Raw genomic sequence first — 25,057 nt, 5'->3', positions numbered from 1 at the left:
TTTCAGAACATCTGCTATCTGGATTTGGGTGGAGAAGCTGGGGAGGCTTGGGCAAGTAGCTGCGGGGGGTGCAGAGCTGTTGGCCGGGGTTGGGGTAGGCAGGAGGAAAGCATGGCCAGCCGTAGAGAGCTGCTTATTGAAATTCTCGATTATCGTGGATTTATCGGTGGTGACAGTGTTACCTAGCTTCGTGCAGTGGGCAGCTGGGAGGAGGTGCTCTTATTCTCCATGGACTATTTGGCTTGCTTGTATGACATTAAAGCAGTATTTATAATCCTGACAGCTTTCAAAATACATTGAGTCCTCTTAATGTACAGCATTTCCCTTACTCAGACAACAGTTGCCCAATTAGCGGGAGGGATGGGGGCAAGTTCTTGTCGCGTGTGGTTCAGAACGTCTGTCATTCGAAACCCATACAGAGCTGTGAAGCGGAGACCCTGAGATCTGACGTCGTGTACAGCATGGTACTGTACAACCACTGCGTTCCAATTTAGGAGCTTATCAGTGTCCAAATCTGCCATTTCGAACCTGTATTAGGGTACGAGTGTAAAAAAAGGCTCCCTGTAACATTGATTTTGATTCTTTTTTTTCTTTTTTTTTCAAGTGACAACTACCAGAATTTAGTGGTTACTGTTCTACAATCAATGAAAAAACAGGACCCATTTTGAATGTATTGGTATGTTGTTGTTTTCCAGCTGGCGAGCATGATGCAGCTGTCTTCAGAGCATAGGCAATTTTCTTTGCTGTAGTCTACAGTTTGTTACTGTTAACATTCTAAGTAACTTCTAACATTTAAACTGTTCTTCTACCTGTGTAATAAAACTTGTAATTACTTTTGGAGCAACATTTTATTATCATGTTTTTATTAATACTTTGATAATTGCATTTAGATTGCCCAATGAGCTGAGCGTTTTCAACTCCTGTACATGAAGAATAGTCACTTTTCCTTATTCCACGTATGTAATCACGCCATTATTATGCAATTATTAAGCAATTTACAAAGTATTATGAAACAATGTTGCTAAGTTACTACACATGTATAAGAACTTGATGTAAAGTGTTGTAAACTGTTACTTTACCACTCATTATGAAAATATATTTGTTAGTAATTCTGAAGCTGCAAAAGTGTTCTACTCTAATGTTGACGTGTCCCTCGTGTATTTCATTATAGGCTTTATTATTCATATATTTAGACTAATTCAATTAACTGTTGTAGCATTTGGTTCTTCATCAAATATTTGTCAGCCATCCATTTTATTACTGTCATAAAAATACCTTCGTATTTTTATTTGGTTTTCTGAGACCTGTATTTGAATATCAAAGAAAGTAGTTGACTTTTAGTTAACTCTATAAACTATATCTGACTACCTTGATTATTTGAAAAGTTGGTATTTTCTATCCAGGTCTGGCTGACTGAGTATGAATTGTATCTGACCCCAGAATCCCCCCTCATGGAGTTCAGCTGATTGACTGGCCTATGTTGACTGAGCCTAGAGTGGTCACTGTCATGGAAGTGTTACTTCACAGGAACACTGATCCCTACTGTCCCATTCCAAGAATTCCTTCCAACGTTTTTGTCCAGTGATATAATGAAGGGTTAGTGCAACCATCTAATGAGTCCCCATCACGAGTGGTGGCGCGGTTACGGAAGGCATTAGTTCCCATCCTGAGCCGCTGGCACATAGCTGATCTGATGGTGTGAGAACAAAGTAGACGCCTGACACTTCCTACCCCAGTTTAGACCCGAGTGGAACTCTGGTTTAGTATTATAACATATACCCACCTTGTAAATGATTTGCCCACGTGTGTCTCAAATCAAAGTGTATTTGTCACGTGCGCTGAATTACAGCGAAATGCTTACTTACAGGCTCTAACCAATAGTGCAAAAAAGGTATTAGGTGAACAAGAGGTAGGTAAAGAAATAAAACAACAGTAAAAAGACAGGCTATATACAGTAGCGAGGCTATAAAAAGTAGGGAGGCTACATACAGACACCGGTTAGTCAGGCTGATTGAGGTAGTGTGTACATGTAGATATGGTTAAAGTGGCTATGTATATATGATGAACGGAGAGTAGCAGTAGTGTAAAAGAGGGTGTGGTGGGTGTGGGACACAATGCAGATAGCCCGGTTAGCCACTGTGCAGGAGCAGTGGTTGGTCGGCCCAATTGAGGTAGTATGTACATGAATGCATAGTTAAAGTGATTTTGCATATATGACAAACAGAGAGTAGTAGCAGTGTAAAAGGAAGGGTTGGGGTGGGGGGGGGGGCACACAATGCAAATAGTCCGGGTAGCCATTTAATTACCTGTTCAGGAGTCTTATGGCTTGGGGGTAAAAATTGTTGAGAAGCCTTTTTGTCCTAGACTTGGCACTCCAGTACCGCTTGCCATGCAGTAGTAGAGAGAACAGTCTATGACTGGGGTGGCTGGGGTTTTTGACAATTTTCTGGGGACCTTCCTCTGACACCACCTTGTGTAGAGGTCCTGGATTAGCCTCAGTGATGTACTGGGCCGTACGCACTACCCTCTGTAGTGCCTTGTGGTCACAGGCCGAGCAGTTGCCATACCAGGCAGTGATGCAACCAGTCAGGATGCTCTCGATGTTGCAGCTATAGAATATTTTTAGGATCTCAGGACCCATGCCAAATCTTTTCAGTCTCCTGAGGGGGAACAGGCTTTGTCGTGCCCTCTTCACAACTGTCTTGGTGTGTTTGGGCCATTCTAGTTTGTTGATGTGGACACCAAGGAACTTGAAGCTCTCAACCTGCTCCACTACAGCCCCGTCGATGAGAATGGGTGCGTGCTCGGTCCTCCTTTTCCTGTAGTCCACAATCATCTCCTTAGTCTTGGTTACGTTGAGGGATAGGTTGTTATTCTGGCACCACCCGGCCAGGTCTCTGACTTCTTCCCTATAGGCTGTCTCGTTGTTGTCGGTGATCAGGCCTACCACTGTTGTGTCGTCTGCAAACTTAATGATGGTGTTGGAGTTGTTCCTGGCCATGCAGTCGTGGGTGAACAGGGAATACAGGAGGGGACTGAGCACGCACCCCTGGGGAGCTCCAGTGTTGAGGATCAGCGTGGCAGTTGTGTTGCTGCCTACCCTCACCACCCGGGGGCGGCCCGTAAGGAAGTCCAGGATCCAGTTGCAGAGGGAGGTGTTTAGTCCCAGGATCCTTAGCCTAGTGATGAGCTTTGAGGGTACAATGGTGTTGAACGCTGAGCTGTAGTCAATGAATAGCATTCTCACGTAAGCGTTCCTTTTGTCCAGGTGGGAAAGGGCAGTGTGGAATGCAATAGAGATTGCATCATCTGTGGATCTGTCTGGGTGGTATGCAAATTGGAGTGGGTCTAGGGTTTCTGGGATAATGGTGTTGATATGAGCCATTACCAACCTTTCAAAGCCCTTCATGGCTACAGATGTGAGCGCTACGGGTCTGTAGTCATTTAGGCAGGTTGCCTTTGCGTTTTTGGGCACAGGGACTATGGTGGTCTGCTTGAAATATGTTTGTATTACAGACTTAATCAGGGAAATGTCAGTGAAGACACCTGCCAGTTGGTCAGCACATGCCCGGAGCACACGTCCTGGTAATCTGTCTGGCCCCGCAGCCTTTTGTATGTTGACCTGTTTTAAGGTCTTACTCACGTCGGCTACGGAGAGCGTGATCACACAGTCGCCTGGAACAGCTGAGTCTCTCGTGCATGCCTCAGTGTTGCTTGCCTCGATGCGAGCATAGAAGTGATTTAGCTCGTCTGGTAGGCTCGTGTCACTGGGCAGCTCGCGGCTGTTCTTCCCTTTGTAGTCTAATAGATTGCAAGCCCTGCCACATACGATGAGTGTCGGAGCCGGTGTAGTGTGATTAAATCTTAGCCCTGTATTGACGCTTTGCCTGTTTGATGGTTCGTCGCAGGGCATAGCAGGATTCTATTGTAAGCTTCCGGGTTAGAGTCCTGCACCTTGAAAGCGGCAGCCCTTTAGCTCAGTGCGAATGTTGCCTGTAATCCATGGCTTCTGGTTGGGGTATGTACGTACAGTCACTGTGGGGACAGCGTCCTCGATGCACTTATTGATAAAGCCAGTGACTGATGTGGTGTACTCCTCAATACCATCGGAAGAATCCCGGAACATGTTCCAGTCTGTGCTAGCAAAACAGTGCTGTAGGTTAGCATCTGCTTCATCTGACCACTTTTTTATAGACCGAGTCACTGGTGCTTCCTGCTTTAATTTTTGCTTGTAATCAGGAATCAGGAGGATAGAGTTGTGGTCGTATTTACCAAATGGAGGGCAAGGGAGAGTTTTGTACGCGTCTCTGTGTGTGGAGTACATGTGATCTAGAATTTTTTTCCCTCTGGTTGCACATTTAACATGTTGATGGAAATTTGGTTTGAACTGATTTAAGTTTCCCTGCATTAAAGTCTCCGGCCACTAGGAGCGCCACCGCTGGGTGACTGGTTTCTTGTCTGCTTATTTCCTTATGTAGCTGACTGAGTGCGGTCTTAGTGCCAGCATCTGTCTGTGGTGGTAAATAAACAGCCACGAAAAGTATAGCTGAAAACTCTCTAGGCAAGTAGTGTGGCCTGCAATTTATCACAATATACTCTACTTCAGGCGAGCAAAATCTAGAGACTTCCTTAGATTTCGTGCACCAGCTGATTACAGATTTGCACAGACCGCCCCCCCTCCCTTGTCTTACCTGCTGTTACCTGTGTGCTTACCTGTGTGCTGTTCTATCTTGCCGGTGCAGCTTGTATCCCGCTAGCTAAATATGCTGAATATGTCTGCATGTTTGGTGACACTTTTCCCATGTCCGAATGTGTCTCCGTGATCGGAAGACTGTTCTGTTTTAAGAGGTTGTCGTTTGCATCGGCGAGCAGTGCCCAAGAAAATAGATAAATCCAATTGTTAGATGCTACCACCACCCTCCCAAACAAAACCAAACATTGATTCGATATGGTCTTCTCACTTCGTACGCACACCTGTTTCACACCTGTTTGTCCTCGCTAATCAGCCTAGCAATATAGGCGTCGTGCTGCCGCAGACAAGAAGTAGACTGGACGTGTGTGCACGAACATTGACATCCATGTTACATTTTGATTTGTAGGGGGGTGGTAGCATCTTAACAATTTCAGTAAATCATTTATTGAGCTCTGCGACACAAACAAGGATCTCTTAACCTGTCTAGGACTGGGGTTCTGCTAGCGGCAGGGCGCCAGATTCAATCAACAGAAATCTCATAATTAAATTTTTCGGCGAAAGCAGAACATTTCATTATGTTAGGTCAGCAACTAGTCACAGAAAGCATACAGTGATTTTTCCAACCAAAGAGATGAGTCACAAAAAGCTGAAATATTGATAAAATGAATCACTAACCTTTGATATTCTTCATCAGATGACACTCCCGGGACAACATGTTATACAATACATGTATGTTTTGCTCGATCAAGTTCATATTTATATCCAAAAACCTCAGTTTACATTTGGCTTTGTCTTCAAAACATCCCATGAATTTGCACAGAGCCACATCAAATCACAGAAATACTCATAATAAACAATACAAGTGTTATTCACAGATTTAAAGATATACTTTTCCTTAATGCCACCGCTGTGTCAGATTTCAAAAAACTTTACTGAAAAAGCAAACCATGCAATAATCTGAGTACGGCGCTCAGAAACCAACACAACCCAAGAAGATATCTGCCATGTTGGAGTCAACATAAGTCAGAAATAGCATTATAAATATTCACTTATCTTTGATGATCTTCATCAGAATGCACTCCCAGGAATCCCAGTTCCACAATAAATGTTTGATTTGTTCCATAAAGTCCATTTATGTCCAAATTCCTCCTTGTTGTTTGCGCGTTCAGTACACAATCTAAACTTACGATGCGCGGGCAGGTCCAGGCAAAAGTTCAGACGAAAGTTCATATTACAGTCCGTAGAAACATGTCAAACGAGGTATAGAATCAATCTTTACGATGTTTTTAACATAAATCTTCAATAATGTTCCAACTGGAGAATTCCTTTGTCTGTAGAAAAGCTATGGAACAGAGCTCGCTCTCACGTGAACGAGCGTCACGAACTCAAAGCATTCTGCCAGACCTCTGACTCATTCCCTTCTTATTCGACCCCACTACACAGTAGAAGCATCAGACAAGGTTCTAAAGACTGTTGACATCTACTGGAAGCCTTAGGAAGTGCAACATGACCCATATCCCACTGTATCTTCAATAAGGAATGAGTTGAAAAACGACCAACCTCAGATTTCCCACTTCCTGGTCGGATTTTTTTCTCAGGTTTTTGCCTGCCATATGAGTTCTGTTATACTCACAGACATCATTCAAACAGTTTTAAATACGTCAGTGTTTTCTATCCAAATCTACTAATACTATGCATATATTAGCAACTGGAACTGAGTAGCAGGCAGTTTACTCTGGGCACGCTTTTCATCCAAACGTGAAAATGCTGCCCCCTATCCATAACAAATTAAGAAGCCCTTTGTTTCAGTAGATTTATGATATCATTATTAATGAGCTCATACAACAATGTAATTTACATTTGAATGCTAATATCCTATTAACCCTTTCAGTGTAAGAACTGTCATTAGCATGGAATAGAATACCTCTTCTGATGTGCTTCCTCTGCTGTTGCAGGCGGTGAACTGCAAAGTGCAGCACAGTATTTCCTACACTCTGTCCAGGAACCAGACAGTAGTGGTAGAATACTGCCATGACAAAGACACAGACATGTTTCAGGTAAGTCCGCCCGTTTCAACATCCCAGATACTCTGTTGGTCTAACTTTAGCAGATGACCCTGCCGTATGTATATTATTATTCGTCAGTCCTAAAAATCGGTGTAATTTTCTTAACACTCAAAACCATGAGTTTACAAGGGAATCTGCTTAGTAATAGACATTGATATTGCATTTCAACAATCAACTGCGGTCTGTTATTATAGATTTTTTTTAAATGAAGTGCTAATCTGCCTCATGGATTTGTTTGCTACATGGCAGTGTTTCTATAGCATTCAGTCTGTGCTAGTCTCTCTCTTAGTCCCTCCCCGCTCTCCTTCCCTCAAGTGAAGACATGTTCTGTTACCCCCCTAGCATTAATCTAAATCCAGAGCACAGACCGCTCTACTCCCACCAGAGGAATTGAGACTGCTCCAGACCACCTTCACATTCAACCCTTTATTGTGTTCATGTTTCTGCAAATGGCACTAAGTAAACGGAAAGCCATAACCAGCAGAGAGATAATAAATACCAACTCAAGGCCAAACATTGAAACAAAATGATTATGGAAATGAGATGGAAAAGCATCGACTTTTGTGTGAAGCTGAAATTTATATAACTATTTAATCAGTATCTTTTTGTATTACAATTCATACAAATTCTATTGGTTTGTGACCTTGATTTGATAAAATAACAAATGGGTGTATTTAGCTAGCTGATGGAGGCCTTTTTATATTGATACATTAACAGTCACTGTTCATTCCTGTCTTTGGACCATTCAATGAGATTCTTTCATACCATTATTTTCTGGTTGTGGGAATTTGCGATCATTAGTGGTGGCAGCATCTAAGCCTATGGGTTTTATTTACTATTTATGAAGGAAATTGCCCATGATTGGGGACGTTGACCATAGACAACGATCGGGCCGATATTGGCCTTTTGTAGTGTTTCAGCCCTTCTCTATCGGCTTTGCCGAAAGTCTCTCAAATCAGCAACAGCAAGCTAGCTCATTCTCCAACTGAAGGTACAGTATTGAGAAATGGATGAATTGGCAGTAACCAAAATTGAACTCCTGTTGCAAATATTAGTTTAGTTAATATACTAATAATAAGCAGTGCTGCCAACTCTCACAAATTGGCTGTGAGAGAGACCCATTTGAACCTCAAGCTCACACGCCACGCCTCTTTATATCCCACTCATTGAAAAGTACTGCGTTTATTTTTCTAATTAGTCTATTCTATAGTCAGCGCATTCACTTTTCAACTGTGTTCCAAATCTTTTTCAAATCTGAGCATCTGCGCCTGCAAATTAACATCACAGAACCTCCATTGTCCTGCCACAGCACTGTGAAACACACCACATTGAAGCATATGATTGATAGTTGTAAGGGATCAAGGGGATTGGATGAGCGTTTTTATAGAAACGCCCCTCAAAATTAGAGTAGAGCTGAATAGCAAGAGAACGTTCTCCGCTGAGTTTATAAAACTGTAAAAAGAGCAGCATGTTAGGGCTGTTTTATGAACAATTTCCTTAATATGTGGTTGCTGTTACTTACTTGACAGCATATACTTAAGTCAATTTACTCCACACTTGCATTAGTCCCCTGTTTTGGTGATTGGCATTTAGGCTGTGACAACGACAAGGCAGCACCACAGACCTACAGTATGTTTTAGCAGGGAAGTTTGGTAGGGTGACCTGACATGTAACTATGAAAATAATTTTGTCAAACCGATTGTGAACCAAAAAGTGTAAGTTTGATTCAAGAGCTGGGACAATAAATATACAAATAATTTGGTTAGGGTGTAGGGGCAGGTTTGTATGATCTATTTACTTATTTAGTCTGATCAGTGGAATAATTCTCATTATTAACAATGGGCTAAAATAAAGGGTATATAGTGTGCTTGTCAGCAAGAACACTACTGTTATTCCCCACAATTATTGTATTATTCCACTTCCCAATTTTGCCAGTGTAATCACATATTTGATATCTGATATAATACTTGTCTTTGAAAATTAATTAGAGGCTATGTACTTTTGCAGCCTTTTCATGGACAGTTAAAAAAAAAAAGGATCTTCAACTAGTAGGCATAAACCACCTGAATATTGATATTCATTACATTTTTCTTGCAATAAGCACGCTAACTAAGCAGATAGGTATGTGACCTGTTAGCAAAGATTACGATAACTAACCCTTTCATCTGTGGTCTTAGCTAGCTATATTAGCTACAATGCTAGTTAGCGGGATAGATAAATATGCTGCAAAGATATCAGATAGGGGCTAAATGGCCAATTTAGCTAGCAAACGTTAGCTGGTTATCATTTTGAACATGCACCATTTTTGTCAACGAGCTATCTGATTTGTAATGTTAGCTATTTATTGGTGTGCTGATTTGACCAACCGCAATCGCAGCCATAAATGAACAGTTGCTAGTCGAATTAGATCATTGTCGTAATAGAGAAAGAAGATTTTAGTGTGTTTTAAGTGTTCTCAGTAAACAGCACAAGTGATATGAGCAATGGAGAGGAATGGGAACGGGAGCAGTGTTATAGCTTCGCTCTAGCCAATCGTAGCAGTAGGATCAAATTACAACCCGCCCATTTCTTGACCGCTGAACTAGCCAATTGAGTAAATCGAATTTCATCTTGGCAGCGGAGTTGTTTAGAGATGTGTCCTGACAAGTTGGGGGAAAAAATATTTTTTCTGATCACCTAAAATTACAATAAACAATATACTAGTTTGATTAGCATCCGTGATCACAAATCACGACATTACGTTGGACACGTTTACATTGAATAGATGTTATTTTATATTCTCAAACTAACAGCAGTGCCTGTATGATGTCCTTACATACAGGCGTGACATGTGGGAGTGATGCTTCTATGCAAATGTTGTTTATCTCTGGGCTAATATAAGTCCCAAATGGAAGTCAGTCATCTGTAGCACCATAGACTCCACTGATCAGCCAAAACAAGCTTGATTACTCAATGCATGCACACACTCTTATTGAATATGCATTCACCTGTATTGTGAATAGGCCTATTCTATCTTAATTTACCCAGTTTATCAAGAGATTTACCTTTTTCTTTTTAAACATATGACCGTTATGTAGTTAGATTGGTAAAAACATAGTCAAATGTATTGTTTTGATAAAGAAAGGGATGCATTAATGCACACATTGCTGTCTCTGGAAAATGTTGTCATCAACATTTTCAATTGTGATATTGAGTATCAGCCTAAAATATCAGCCATCGGCCTTCTTGACCCCCATAAATCTACATTGGCTCTAAAAAAAAAATTGCATCTGTCATTCCCTAAAAACAAACACATTCTAAACCACTGTTTTACAAATGGCTGTTCAGATTGGAATGGTGCACTTGTCTGTTCTAACCTGGGCGGATTCTGTTGTCCTGCAGATTGGCCGCTCCACAGAAAGCCCCATAGACTTTGTGGTGACAGACACGTTGTCTGGGAGTCAGGAGGGAGAAGAGACGCCCATCACCCAGAGCACCATCTCTCGCTTTGCCTGCCGTGTTGTCTGTGAGCGGGTCCTGCCCTACACCGCTCGTATCTATGCTGCTGGCTTTGACTCCTCCAAGAACATCTTCCTGGGGGTAAGACTGGGCTCAGAGGGCACTCTCCCAGGGATAGGAACGTCTGCAGGGTTGACTGGCATTCAGATACAAATGTTTTGAATGTAAAGAAAAAAACACATTTCACTGCACCTATCCAGTGTGACAAAATATATATATTTTTAATGTTCTTGCTACAGTATCTATTTTATGACAATGAACAATAGAACACTAGCATGTTTTTACTTTCTCCTCTTATTTTCCTGCTAAGATTCAAAGCCTGGTTTGCATATGCATTCCAAGCAGAGTAAACTAGATTAGCACACAATGTATACTAGCACCAGTGTTATGTAAGTTCACTACAGTGTGTTTGTGTCTGACTTTCCTCCTGTTTCACCCTCAGGAAAAAGCCGCCAAGTGGAAGAACCCGGATGGTCACATGGACGGGCTGACGACCAATGGCGTGCTGGTGATGCACCCCAGGGGTGGGTTCACGGAGGAGTCCAAGCCGGGTGTATGGAGGGAGATCTCTGTGTGTGGGGATGTTTACACCCTTAGAGAGACCCGCTCTGCTCAGACCCGCGGCAAACTGGTCAGTGGCACTGATGATGCTCCACCATTACACTCACCAAATCTGTTCTCAGTCATTTAAGTCAAGGAAAGAACCATTAACAAACATCAGGCCATTCAACAACATCAACACTGTTACATCTTTACAAATAAAATTCCATACCCAATTATACTGAAACCAAGGTAGCATTCTCTTAACCTTTCTAGGCCATGCGTTCGGCGAGCGGAACCCCTGACAACATTCCGCTGAAAAGGCAGAGCGGGAAATTCAAAAATATTTTTTAGAAATATGTAACTCTCACACATTAACAAGTCCAATACAGCAAATGAAAGATATACATCTTGTTAATCTAACCATCGTGTCCGATTTTTTTTAAATTTTTTATAAAAAAATCTTTTACAGCAAACACAACATATGATTATGTTAGATCACCGCCAAGTCCAAAAAACACACAGCCATTTTCCCAGCCAAAGATAGGAGTCACAAAAAGCAGAAATAGAGATAAAATTAATCACTAACCTTTGATGATCTTCATCAGATGACACTCATAGGACATCATGTTACACAATACATGTATGTTTTGTTCGATAATTTGCATATTTATATCCAAAAATCTGTTTACATTGGCGCCATGTTCAGAAATGCCTCTAAAATATCCGGAGATATTGCAGAGAGCCACATCTAATAACAGAAATACTCATCATACACTTTGATGAAAGATACATGTTTTACATAGAATTAAAGATACACTTGTTTTTAATGCAACCGCTGTGTCAGATTTCAAGAAAACTTTACGGAAAATGCACACCATGCAATAGTCTGAGACGGTGCTCAGATATAAAGTCAACAGAAATACGAAATTACATCATAAACATTCCCTTTGATGATCTTCATCAGAATGCACTCCCAGGAATCCTAGTTCCACAATAAATTGTTGTTTTGTTCGATAATGTCAATTATTTATGTCCAAGTAGCTACTTTTGCTAGCACGTTTAGTACACATGTCCAAACGCTCGGGCAGATCCAGGCGAACTCGGACGAAAACTTCAAAAAGTTATATTACAGGTCGAATAAACTTGTCAAACTAAGTAGAGAATCAATCTTCAGGATGTTATCATAAATATTCAATAACGTTCCAACCGGAGAATTTCTTTGGGTCTACAGAAGTAATGGAACGCAAGTCGATATCATGTGGAATGCGCGTGACCAGGAACTGGCACTCTGCCAGACCACTGACTGAAACAGCTCCCATCCGGCCCCACATCACAGTAGACGCTTCATTCAACGTTCTACAGACTGTTGACATCTAGTGGAAGGCATAGGAAGTGCAAACAGAACCATATTCCACTGGGATTTCAATAGGCGATGAGTTAAATCGACCAGCCTCAGAATTTCCACTTCCTGTTTGGAAGTTTGCCTGCCATATGAGTTCTGTTATACTCACAGACATAATTCAAACAGTTTTAGAAACTTCAGAGTGTTTTCTATCCAATAGTAATAATAATATGCATATTTTAGCATCTGGGACAGAGTAGGAGGCTGTTCACTCTTGGCACGCTATTCATCCAAAGTGAAAATGCTGCCCCCTATCCCTAAAAAGTTAACTTAGTTTCCCTATACTTAGTGCTCTCACCCATGGGTTACTGGGATCCCGGGACTGTCCCGGGATCATTCTTCACATTTCCCGGGAAAATAAAATGACAGGACCTGGGAAATTATCCTACAACATTTCCTACAATGTTGCACTAATGCAATTCCACAAAATAAACATGCACAGCAACAGATTAGCAAAAAATACAATAGCACATTATCCAAAAGTGTTGTCGCATGGAAGCTTTTAGCCTAGCGCATTTACTTCACACAAAGTTCCCATAAATTCAAAGCACATGCATAATTGACACTGCCGGACTGCACATGCGACCGTTAATAAACCCTACAGTAGGCTATAGCCTATAAAATAACTTGTGCCTCTTTGAGCTGTCATTGTGATTCTTCAGATAGTCACACATTTTGTAGGCCTATGCACAATTCACTACATAGGTATCTCTATCACACATGAGAGGCATGATGAAAAATTATTATTCTGTCCTAGAGCCTAGTCTGTTTTGCTGTCCAGTTCCAATCCCACTGAAACCCAAAGTCCTGACTTCTGTGTTGCGTGAAAATTCCTAACTTCATTCTGTGATTCATAGGTTGCATTATCAAAGCATGTCTCTGGACTATGCATGTCAAAATACCCCTATAGCATGTCCCCCGCTACTCAGCGTTGTCTTGTACTTGCTGTCCATATGAGATCTTCGGTAGAGAATGTGTGAACAAAGGTAGATATGGATATTTTTTTAAACATTTTTTTAAAATATGGGCCCTGTTAAGATAACTTACTATTTACACTAATCTCCTTGTTATTCATGAGCTGATCTGCTATCTGTATAATCAACTCGATTTTGACAAATATAGGAGATATTCTGTCATTTGTTGAAGGGTGTTATCTAGCAAGTTTAGCAACTTGGGTCATTTGACTTTTGTTTGACTGCTGTGACAAAGTTTGTATGATTTGACAAAGATATTCAGTGTGTCAAATCGGAGGGTCTGTTGTCCGGGCCTCTGGCAGTCTCTATGGGGGTGCCACAGGGTTCAATTCTTGGACCGACTCTCTTCTCTGTATACATCAATGATGTTGCTCTTGCTGCTGGTGATTCTCTGATCCATCTCTACGCAGACGACACTATTCTGTATACTTCTGGCCCTTCTTTTGACACTGTGTTAACAACCCTCCAGGCGAGCTTCAATGCCATACAACTCTCCTTCCGTGGCCTCCAGTTGCTCTTAAATACAAGTAAAACTAAATGCATGCTCTTCAACCGATCGCTGCCTGCACCTGCCCGCCTGTCCAACATCACTACTCTGGACGGCTCTGACTTGTGGACATATGTGTGGACAATATGTGGACAACTACAAATACCTAGGTGTCTGGTTAGACTGTAAACTCTCCTTCCAGACTCACATCAAACATCTCCAATCCAAAGTTAAATCTAGAATTGGCTTCCTATTCCGCAACAAAGCATCCTTCACTCATGCTGCCAAACATACCCTTGTAAAACTGACCATCCTACCAATCCTCGACTTCGGTGATGTCATTTACAAAATAGCCTCCAAAACCCTACTCAATAAATTGGATGCAGTCTATCACAGTGCCATCCGTTTTGTCACCAAAGCCCCATATACTACCCACCACTGCGACCTGTACACTCTCGTTGGCTGGCCCTCGCTTCATACTCGTCGTCAAACCCACTGGCTCCAGGTCATCTACAAGACCCTGCTAGGTAAAGTCCCCCCTTATCTCAGCTCGCTGGTCACCATAGCAGCACCTACCTGTAGCACGCGCTCCAGCAGGTATATCTCTCTGGTCACCCCCAAAACCAATTCTTCCTTTGGCCGCCTCTCCTTCCAGTTCTCTGCTGCCAATGACTGGAACGAACTACAAAAATCTCTGAAACTGGAAACACTTATCTCCCTCACTAGCTTTAAGCACCAGCTGTCAGAGCAGCTCATAGATTACTGCACCTGTACATAGCCCATCTATAATTTAGCCCAAACAACTACCTCTTTACCTACTGTATTTATTTATTTATTTAATTTGCTCCTTTGCATCCCATTATTTCTATCTACTTTTTTCTATCACTACTCTCTCTACTTTTTTACTTTTTTTTTTTACTTGCTATATTGTATTTACTTCCACCATGGCCTTTTTATATTTTTATTTATTTATATATATATTTTGTTTGCCTTCACCTCCCTTATCTCACCTCACTTGCTCATATTGTATATAGACTTATCTTTCACTGTATTATTGACTGTATGTTTGTTTTACTCCATGTGTAACTATGTGTTGTTGTATGTGTCGAACTGCTTTGCTTTATCTTGGCCAGGTCGCAATTGTAAATGAGAACGTGTTCTCAATTTGCCTTCCTGGTTAAATAAAGGTGAAATAAATAAAAATAAATAAAAAAATACTCCGGGTGTGCTCTGTGTATCCTGAGCGCGCTCTGTGTGGAGATATAACCTACTGCTGAAATGCGCTGAATTAATTAAGGAACATACCGCTCTGAGATATGAACTGCCTGTTTTCGAAATTCACAACGTCATTGGCAATCAAAGATAGTTACTCTATCATTACTAAATATCCGTTTAATTTGCTCTGAAATCTTTACATATTGGTGCAGCCAAGCCGATAAGGTGGGTCAGCGCGCCTCTTATTTAGGGAGAACCCTGCATTGTGACCATATCTTGGTTTTAAATGCTTTAAATTATTATTGCGGTATTTCACGGGACTCTCGGGATAAATATCAATTATTCCCGTTATTGAAACTTGGTAGATTGTTGGGAAAATATTAATCCCTAGTGTTGAGCCCAGTCTCTCCCCTCCTAACTGAATACACTGAATGTACAAAACATTAGGAACACATTTTGCCTTCAGAAAAGCCCAAATTTGCCGGGACATGGTCTCTACAAGATGTCAAATGCCGCCAATAAATATATTGTACAAAGAAAAAAGATGTCAAAAGCTTTCCACAGGGATGCTGGCCCATGTTGACTCCAATGCGTCCCACAGTTGTCAAGTTTGCTGGATGCCCTTTGGGTGGTGGACCATTCTTGATGCACATGGGGAAACTGTTGAGCGTGAAAAACCCAGCAGCGTTGCGGTTCTTGTGATACACACTCAAACCGGTGTGCCTGGCACCTACTACCATACCCCTTTCAAAGGCACTTAAATATTTTCTTGACAATTTACCCTCTGAATGGCACACATACACAATCATTGTCTCAAGGCTTAAAAATCCTTCTTTAACCTCTCCTCCCCTTCATCTACACTTAATGAAATGGTTTTAAAAGGTGACATCAAGTAGGGGTCATAGTTTTCACCTGTTCAGTCTGTAATGGAGGGAGCAAGTGTTTCCTAGTGTTTTGTACACTGTTTAGAGCTGTGTGTGTGTGCTGTGTTGCCCCCTGCAGGTGGAGTGTGAGAGCAACGTGTTGCAGGACGGATCCTTGGTAGACCTGTGTGGAGCCACCCTGCTGTGGCGCACAGCTGACGGCCTCTTCCACACGCCTACCCAGAAGCACCTGGAGGCCCTGCGGCAGGAGATCAACGCAGCGCGGCCCCAGTGCCCTGTGGGCCTCAACACCCTGGCCTTCCCCAGCATGCAGCGCAGCCGCGCCCTCTCCTCCCTGGAGGACAAGCAGCCCTGGGTCTACCTGGCCTGTGGCCACGTGCACGGCTACCACAACTGGGGCCATCGCTCGGAGCAGGAGCCCAACGCCCAGCGGGAGTGCCCCATGTGCCGGACCGTGGGCCCGTACGTGCCGCTGTGGCTGGGCTGCGAGCCCGCCTTCTACGTGGACGTGGGCGCCCCCACACATGCTTTTGTGCCGTGCGGACACGTGTGCTCGGAGAAGTCAGCAAAGTACTGGGCCGAGATCCCTCTGCCCCATGGCACCCACGCCTTCCACGCCGCATGCCCATTCTGTGCCACCCAGCTCAGCCTCACTCAGGGCTATGCCAAGCTCATCTTCCAGGGCCCCATCGACTAAGCTGGGGGACCTTGGGCTGGGGGAAGAGATGAAGCAGGAGGGCCAACATGCTGTGACACTGTTCAGACTATTTAGTGCGCTTAAGTTTTTTTTCTTCCCTGGACTGTAAAGATGACAAAGCTGATGGTGTACAACAAGTGTGTTCCAAATTTCAGTGGAGATTGGCCTGAAGTCAGTGGTCCATCAGTGTTTGGTTTGGGCTTCTGGTCCTCTGGATGGCCACCGTGGCATGGTGTACACAGAGACGTGGAGCACAGTGGACCTAAGGCACAACCACAGAAATCCAACATACTCTTCAGCTGCCAGCCATCAGCTTTCAACTGAGCTAACTCTGGACTGTGGACAAGCTAAAATGACTGCTCAGTTCAAGTAAAATGGCCACAGAACGGGTCGCTGGAGTACATTTTGTCCCCATGTTATCAATCATAAACTCCAAACGGGTTACAAAGAGCAGGTGGGGTGGGGGTTCACGGTCTGATTCTGAGGTGCATGATTTTCAGAGCCAAGACAGCTGGACTGTTGTCTGGGAGGAGGAGCGAGCCAGCGAGGTTCATAAGTAACTAGTTAAGTGCTCCCCATTGGCTCCTCAGCCCTGATCTGATCTGCAAAGGTATCCAGAACATTTATCCTTTCCAGAGGTGAGCTGAACTCTGCTCATGAATTCAGGGAACAGATCTTTAAAGAAAACACATTTTTCTCTCCTCTTGTACAGAGATGTATTCCAGTGCCTGGGGCTCCCAGTAAAACTCTGGGAATATTTTTACTAGATGAAAAAATAAATATATATAGTTGAGGGAGATAATTGTGCATACAGTAAACTAAAAAGAAATGTAACCCACATTGATTCTTTTCCAACTTTTTATTCTTAAGAAGTATTTTAAAACGCTGAGGCCCTTGTACAGTTTTCTATTGAAAATGTTAATATATTTTTCTCTATTGTAACTATTGGGAGCATGTGGGCTGGATCACGCAGGTATGTTTGAATGTGCCAACACTGGCTCATACTGAGACATAAGTCCCTTTTTTTATGATGTTACCAACAACAGGCCACTGGCTTCAACCTTGTGGGCCATGACAATGAATCTATTCAAATACATATTGTCCTCACCATTGGTGCTTTAGCCTTAATTATGCCATTGTTTTACTGAATGGCTAGGTCTGTTTTAAAATGTACTGTAAACCTGGGTGTCATATCAGTAAGGCCTTCATCTCCAGTGCAAGTTATTATCTTTTTGAAGTGTAACTCACTCAGTCACACGTCCACTCTCACCTGCGAGCTGTCTTTGGTCTTGTCCCACACTCCGATACTGTGTTCAATGTGCACTTTTGAATTTGTAGCTTTATCTAATGCTGGGTTTTATCCAATAATTTGTACACTTCCAAACCTGGGCACTGTCACTGCAGCATGGATCATACCAATTACCAAATATAAAAATAGTTTTCTCTGTGATGCTTCTTGCAGCCCAAAGTGTTATTGTTAACAAACTAAAAACCAAACTGCTATTGTAGAATAAAAAACTGTTCTGGATGACAGCCAAAGCTGTTTGAGTATAACCAATATCACAAGGATATTATCATGTGCAATGCCCAATTTAGCAAATAAAATTGAGGAGATGGATCAAGTTGGTCAAATACTTGTGTAGATAAAATCAGACTTTAAAGTTGGACAACAAGGTGGAAATAAGTTGCAACTGAAGAATTAGAAACAAATATGTGCACTGTTCTTAGATTCTGGCTAGTTTTGCCCATATGTAGAGTGATGCTCAACACTATATACAAATGACCATCGTAGCTTCATGGTTATGATAGTGAGCATCATGATACTGACATGTAAGCAATGTTCTTACCATGGCTTTCTACAAGTTGCGTAATGAATCAACAAGTTTGAAGAGATGGTCACAAGCTATTCTTTTCAGCTACACTTATAAGAAGCCAAATAATGTAGTCACATGTCTACTATGCACACAGGAACACTACAAATGTGGTGTGTCCTGTCCTCTTCCTTGTTGGTGGACTGCAGAGGTTCCCCCTCCAGATGTGAGGTCTGCTCTGTGGAGGGTAAAAACATGACCTTGGTAGTATGAAGCCAGAAGCAGTAGGACAGATGTGAGACCATAACAGGTGGTCATTCAATGGTGTTGTTTGTAACTTCCAATAAGCAATGAGTAGCAGGGTAAAGGAGGGGCGTCTTAGAGTAGTATTCCTCCCACAGTGCCCAGTCAGTGCTGACAGTACGTAGATGAACCATGCTCTGGAACAGCTGTAATGTACCTGCCTGACACCAACATTCCTCCTTGAACATTTGGGAGGGGTTCTGTTGTTCACCTAAGGGCCTGTTCAGTGCATTTCGTCTCCTAAACCTGTACACAGTTCATAGCTCGCACTGATGCTCCCAATACCTACTTGCAAAAATAAACAATTTGTTTAAAAACAAATGTTGCTTGTCTTTGTTTGGTTTCAGTTCTGTGTAGGGACTCGCCATATGTTTAGTATTAAAAAAAAGTCATGGCCGGAGTGCATTGGCTGAGCATCACACTGGGTGAACCTCATGATTTTAGGTGTTTCCCCTGCCAGGTAAGTATACATTAGAATTTCTACAACAGTATGAGTCAACTGATAATCACGTATAAAGGTTATTAGATGTCTATTAGATGCCGATATCTATCAAAATCACTTCTACTGTAAAGAGTGAGGCTTACATTAAGGCTCCCAAAGCCTCTGAAAGATAATACTCAGGAACACGTCTATGTTAAGACAGGCTTTGCAAAGGTAAGCAGATGTATTTTTACAGAATGGTGACCATGTTAAAACACTAGCGGAAGGAGGTTCCAGTTCTGAGTGACAGCTGGCCAAGGTTTATTTTGGACATAAGTAGCCTGAGATGCCCTGGCTGAGTCTCTAGCTCCCCCACAGGATAACTTATATTACTGCACTTCACTGAGGCCATCTTTCATCATAGTTGCTGACATGTTGCATCATTCCTCATTACAAACATTAACAATCTTCATTCTCGAATGTTGATCAAGTTGGCTCTATCAAAGAGGCACAATTTTAGATAAGATATTTTTATCTAGTAACTTTTTAGGTGTCATCTAATCAGTGGCAGCCTACTCTTCTTTTTAGCATACATAAAGGCCCATCAGCAACATTTTCTGATACTATCCTTGTTTCAACATGGTCATAGTATCAAATTGGTATAGGCCTCGTTTTTTACCGTAAGTAATGGCAAAATGGAACATTTTCTGACCTTTTCCTCTGTTTATGCAGATCACTGTACAAACCACTAGAGGACACTATTTCCTCAACTATGGGCATACTGCTACCCAGTCTCCTGTAAGGTGCAAATGATGCCCAGGGGAAACATTGGACACAACACATTGGCAGCAGGGTCGTCTCTAATTACCACAGCCACAAAGTCATAAGCCTTGCCTATTTCTACAATTTATCTTATTAAAATGTGATTTTAATTCAATTCAACCTTACCCATACTGCTAACCTTAAAACCAAAAAGCTCAATTAAGTTTTCATGAATTTTTACAATATAGCCAATTTGGACTTTGTTTGTGCTATCTAGTGGAAACCTGGCAGCAATGGATGACCGATGAAGGGGACGGAATAAAGGCAGCCATTTATTGCATTATGAATAACAAGACATAGAAGGCACATGTTATTGCGGGTTAAGCGTCATGCTTGTGTTCCTAGCTCCAACAGTGCACTATTAGCTAACAATACGCACAGAATGCCAAGGCAGCAGCTACTCTTCCTGGGGTCCAGGAACAATGTATGGACAGTATGTGGATATAATATTTAGTATATCTGTAGGATAGAATTGTGTGTGTGTGTCTATATACAGCAATAGATGGCATTGACTAGAATACAGTATGTAAACATTATTAAAGTGATCAGTGTTCCATTTAGCTATACCAGTGAAAATGATGGACTCATGAGAGTTCATTCAGAGTTTTCTTTACTTGGTAGAATAATTACACTACTTGGCCAAAAGTATGTGCTTGTATGGATGGCAAACCAATACATGTTTATGTCATAGTCACCAATCAACTGCATTACACCTAATAACGGCTTCATTTACCACCATCGATTTCTATATGGCTAGCTGCACTACATGAGCAAAAGTATGCGGACACCTGCTCATCGAACATCTCATTCCAAGTTGGTCCCCCCTTTTCTGCTATAACAGCCTCCACTCTTCTGAGAGGGCTTTCCACCAGATGTTGTAACATTGCATCAGGGACCTCCTTCCATTCAGCCAGGAGCATTGGTGAGGTCGGGCACACAGTCGGCGTTCCAATTCATCTCAAATGTGTTCGATGGGGTTGAGGTCAGGGCTCTGTGCAGGCCAGTCAAATTCTTCCACACCGATCTCGAGTAACCATATCTGTATGGACCGTGCTTTTTGCATGGGGGCATTGTCATGCTGAAACAGGAAAGAGTCTTACTTAAACTGTTGCCACAAAGTTGGAAGCACAGAATCATATAAAAAGTCATTGTATGCTGTAGCATTAATATTTCCATTCACTGGAACTAAGGGGCTCAGCCCGAATCATGAAGAACAGCCTCAGACCATTATTCCTCCGCCACCAAACTTTACAGTTAGCATTGTATTGGGGCAGGTAACGTTCTCCTGGCATCCGCCAAACTCAGATTTGTCCAGTCGGACTGCCAGATGGTGATGCGTGATTTTCACTTCAGAGAACGCATTTCCAGAGTCGAATAGCGACGAGCTTTACACCACTCCAGCCGACGCTTGGCATTGCGCATGGTGATTTTAGGCTTGTGTGAGCCTGCTCGGTCATGGAAACCCATTTCATGAAGCTCCCAACGAATAGTTATTGTACTGACGTTGCTTCCAGAGGCAGTTTGGAACTTGGTAGTAAGTGTTGCAACTGAGGACAGACTATTTTTAGTCATTGTTGCTCCTAGACATTTCCACTTCACAATAACAGCACGTACAGTTGACTGGGGCAGCTCTAGCAGGGCAGAAATTGGACTAACTGACTTGCTGGAAAGGTGGCATCCTATGACAGTGTCAGGTTGAAAATCATGTTTGTCTATGGAGATTGCATGGCTGTATGCTCGATTCTATGTAGCTGAAATAGCCGAATCCACTCATTTGAAGCGGTGTCCACATACTTTACTGTATGTGTTCATGTAGAAATACTGTACAAAGACAGCAACATTTTTCATCATACACAACTTGCTCCCCTCAACTAAGGGCACACAAAAGGATTTAAATAGATAACATGTCATTTTGCGGATGAGGATGGAACAGTGGGATGCCGTGCCTCCTAATTAACATTAATCCTGTCGATGTTCAGAGGGGTTTATGTGTCTGCACCCTCACCTGTTTTTCTGAATGACGGAGAAGACACTGGTGACAGAATGTTAATTTGTAGATCACTGGTTGGCTGCACTGCTTTAAGCGGGGCAGTGTTATGCAAATAAATGACACTGACACAGTGCCAGTTTCTAAATGTTAATATGTGACTTTATTACACATTTACTATTGGTAATAGAGTGATATAAACAGTTTATTTTATCAGCCCTTGACACAGGAAAGAAACATTTTTAAAACACAGAGAACTTTAAGAGCAGTGAATGTGACCTTCCCTTAGTTCCTATACTCTATTTTAATGTTAACTTCACAAATTCAAAGTGCATATTAACCTTAATGCAGGTGAAATACATACTGCTGCAGCAGCACGTTAAAGGGATTAGGCTGCAGGATTTTTTTTACATTTAACCTTTATTTAACTAGGCAAGTCAGTTAAGAACAAATTCTTATTTATAATGACGGCCTACTCCGGCCAAACCCCGACAACACTGGGCCAAATGTGCGCTGCCCTATGGGACTCCCAATCACGACCAGATGTGATGCAGCCTGGATTCGAACCAGGTACTATAGTGATGCCTCTTGCACTGAGATGCACTGCCTTAAACCGCTGCGCCACTTGGGAGCCCATGACTAAAGCATGAAAATAGCTTCCAGGTTTTTAACCAAGTACAAAATTTAACATTTGCCAAGATAGTATTCCTTTTTTGAGTATGCTAAATGTCAAAATTACTACCATTATTCACCTAAACAGCATTGCTATAGTATAGTCTTTAGCTAGTAATACAGCAGAATTTTGGGTGGGATTGATGATACAATGTTGAAGCATTTCCCATCAAGATGGACATACATGTAACCCATTTGTAGACCGGCCCTCGAAGTGTGGCGCTTAGTGCTACTGTGCTCTGGAGGCTTCACAGTATGTATGCCATTGCGGAGCGGTCCATCAAGAGTGTGCCACAAACAGAAAGGTAGACACAATGTGTGTGATTATTTCAGCCCACTGACAGACTGTTAGGATGCCTGCCTTCACCAGAAGCCCGTACCTGCAGGATCAAAGACAGAAGCAGGATACATGTCCTATCAGCCAAAGACACATGCACCCAAGGCAGGGGAGATACAGGTGCCCAAGGAAGGAGATTGAACCCAGAACAGACATCTGAGTCTTTGTCATCTCTCTTCGATAACCATGACTACATCACTCCTCCCTTTTCTGTTGCACCAAAACATATTTTGAAGTTATGAGGTGAACAGTGTTTGATGAGTAGGGAGTGGTGTGTTTTAACAGCTGTTGGACAGGTAGGTGAGGAGAAGCTGGTAGTAGGTGAGGAGGGTGGGGGCAGTTTTGAGAGGAGATCTGTTACACGGAGTGGAAGAGGGAAACCCAAGAGCAGACTCAGACGAGGAGACTGGGATGAAGTAACAAAGGTATTTATTGAAACGCAGGGGGGAGATGGAGTGCAGGCCAGGGGAAGCTCAGGCGGGTTGCAGGAAACCAGGTGCAGAGGCTGAGGCTGGAGCGAGAGGGGTTGGGACAGGGTAAGCAGGTCCGGAGGGAAATCCAAGGGAGCAGTAGAGTGGGGAATCCAGGGCAGAGTAGCAAGATAAGGAGACGTGAGACAGGGACCAGAGTCAGAGAGGACAGAACTGTAGCGGAGAGGAAACCCGTGTCAGGCAGCGAAAACAACAGGATCTAAATAGTAACTAACAGCTAGAAACATAGACTGACTGAGCAGAGATTACAATCTGGCAGTGTGGAAGTGGCAGGACTGAGTATTTGTAGAGGTCTTGATTATGGAACAGGTTGCAGCTGGTGGGGATCTGCTCTGACTCCAGCACACCTGTCTCCTCCCACACAATCACACACACAGAGAGAGAGGGAAAGAGTACTGGGGGAGTGGCGGCAGGTCAAGGAGACACCGGATGAGCAGTAGAGGGCATGGCAGGAGCAGATGTAACAAGATCAGAAGATGTCAACTTCAGTGAATGGTGGGTAATGATACTGGGAGGATGGTGTGGGTATCATGAATTATCATTTGCAGTCCATTACAAAACCATTCAAATTAATTTGATAATATCCATCTTATTATAGAAAAATGTGAGTCTAAACAAGATATCAATTGATGCCACTGCTACATATTTAGGAGGAAAATAGGTGGTGGTGATGGACAATAATCAAATAGTAGGGGAGAGCGGGAAAATGCTAGGCCTTACTTGAAAATGGTTTAGAAGATGACCATGTGGCATGGTGAGGGACAGCATTTGCAATGTATTGCCATGCAGCTATGTTGTCATGTAAACCTTATTATCCCAGCAGGAGACGGCATATCTCTTGCTGTGTCTGAACGGTGTAACCGTCATTTATCTTTTTCTCCTCATCTATTTTCTGTCCAAGACCCGGTGAACTGGCATGCGAAATGCCACAGGTGGCTGGAGGCTGCACGCCAAGCTATCAATAGGACACCTTAGCTGGCGACTTGAAGGCTGTGATATTTACCTATGTCCCAGCGTGCTACCGAGGCAAATAATATGCAGATCATCGTCTGTAAACAAGAGATAGGGTTATCCCCTTCGCTTTAAATGAAGTAACAACAACACGCGCGCACCGTCACACGCACAAACACAACAAGACGCACGTTTGTTTCCCCGCTTTTTAATTTAGTAAACTTGGCAGTCGTTTTAATCTCCCGGCAAATTGAACCGGTAGGGGATCATGGCAAGCGTTGGATGAATATTATTAATTGCTGGCTATATCTGTCTTGCGCAATTAGTCACTGTTTGCCGCAGAAAACGTCTCATTAATTATCCAAACCCGTTATTCAGCTATAACTGAAGTTACATTTACCTTGAAATAGTGCCAGGCAGAGGTCCACGCTTCCCTGGGCCCCATGGTCGAGCACCTCTGCAAATAAATCAGGGGTAGAGAGGGTATTTGAAATAATGTTTTAATTCCTGAACTCTCAACCTCCTATTTTCCTTGATATATGCAACAGCAGAATCCTGGTTCCCAAAAACAGGCATACTCCAGGTGTAGTTTGAATGTTAAATATTGCATATTGCTCTAGGACTGTTTTTTAATGTCACATTTGTCCCTTGTTACATTTACATTTAAGTCATTTAGCAGACACTCTTATCCAGAGCGACTTACAATTTGTCCCCACTCTCCCCTATGACCTATGCCTGTTGGAACTCAAAACAGGCCCAACCTGGTGAAGAAGACCTTGACTTTGATTATGACCTTTGTGCTG

General features: G+C 42.6%; 1 protein-coding gene across 1 annotated transcript in view; it reads left to right on the top strand.

Moving 5' to 3' along the window:
- The window catches only part of LOC129811698 (E3 ubiquitin-protein ligase pellino homolog 2-like), a 47,163-nt gene extending 28,269 nt beyond the window's left edge, over positions 1–18,894 (top strand). Inside the window, exons 3-6 of the mRNA XM_055863215.1 lie at positions 6,649–6,750; positions 10,141–10,338; positions 10,700–10,888; positions 15,881–18,894. Coding sequence (XP_055719190.1) covers positions 6,649–6,750; positions 10,141–10,338; positions 10,700–10,888; positions 15,881–16,459 — 1,068 coding nt within the window. The 3' untranslated portion in view covers positions 16,460–18,894. The remainder of the gene's footprint in view (positions 1–6,648; positions 6,751–10,140; positions 10,339–10,699; positions 10,889–15,880) is intronic.
- The last annotated feature ends 6,163 nt before the right edge of the window (positions 18,895–25,057 follow it).

Source organism: Salvelinus fontinalis, chromosome 15 (assembly GCF_029448725.1).
Source record: "Salvelinus fontinalis isolate EN_2023a chromosome 15, ASM2944872v1, whole genome shotgun sequence".
Lineage (NCBI taxonomy): Eukaryota > Metazoa > Chordata > Actinopteri > Salmoniformes > Salmonidae > Salvelinus > Salvelinus fontinalis.
This window is presented reverse-complemented; position numbering and strand designations above follow the sequence as displayed.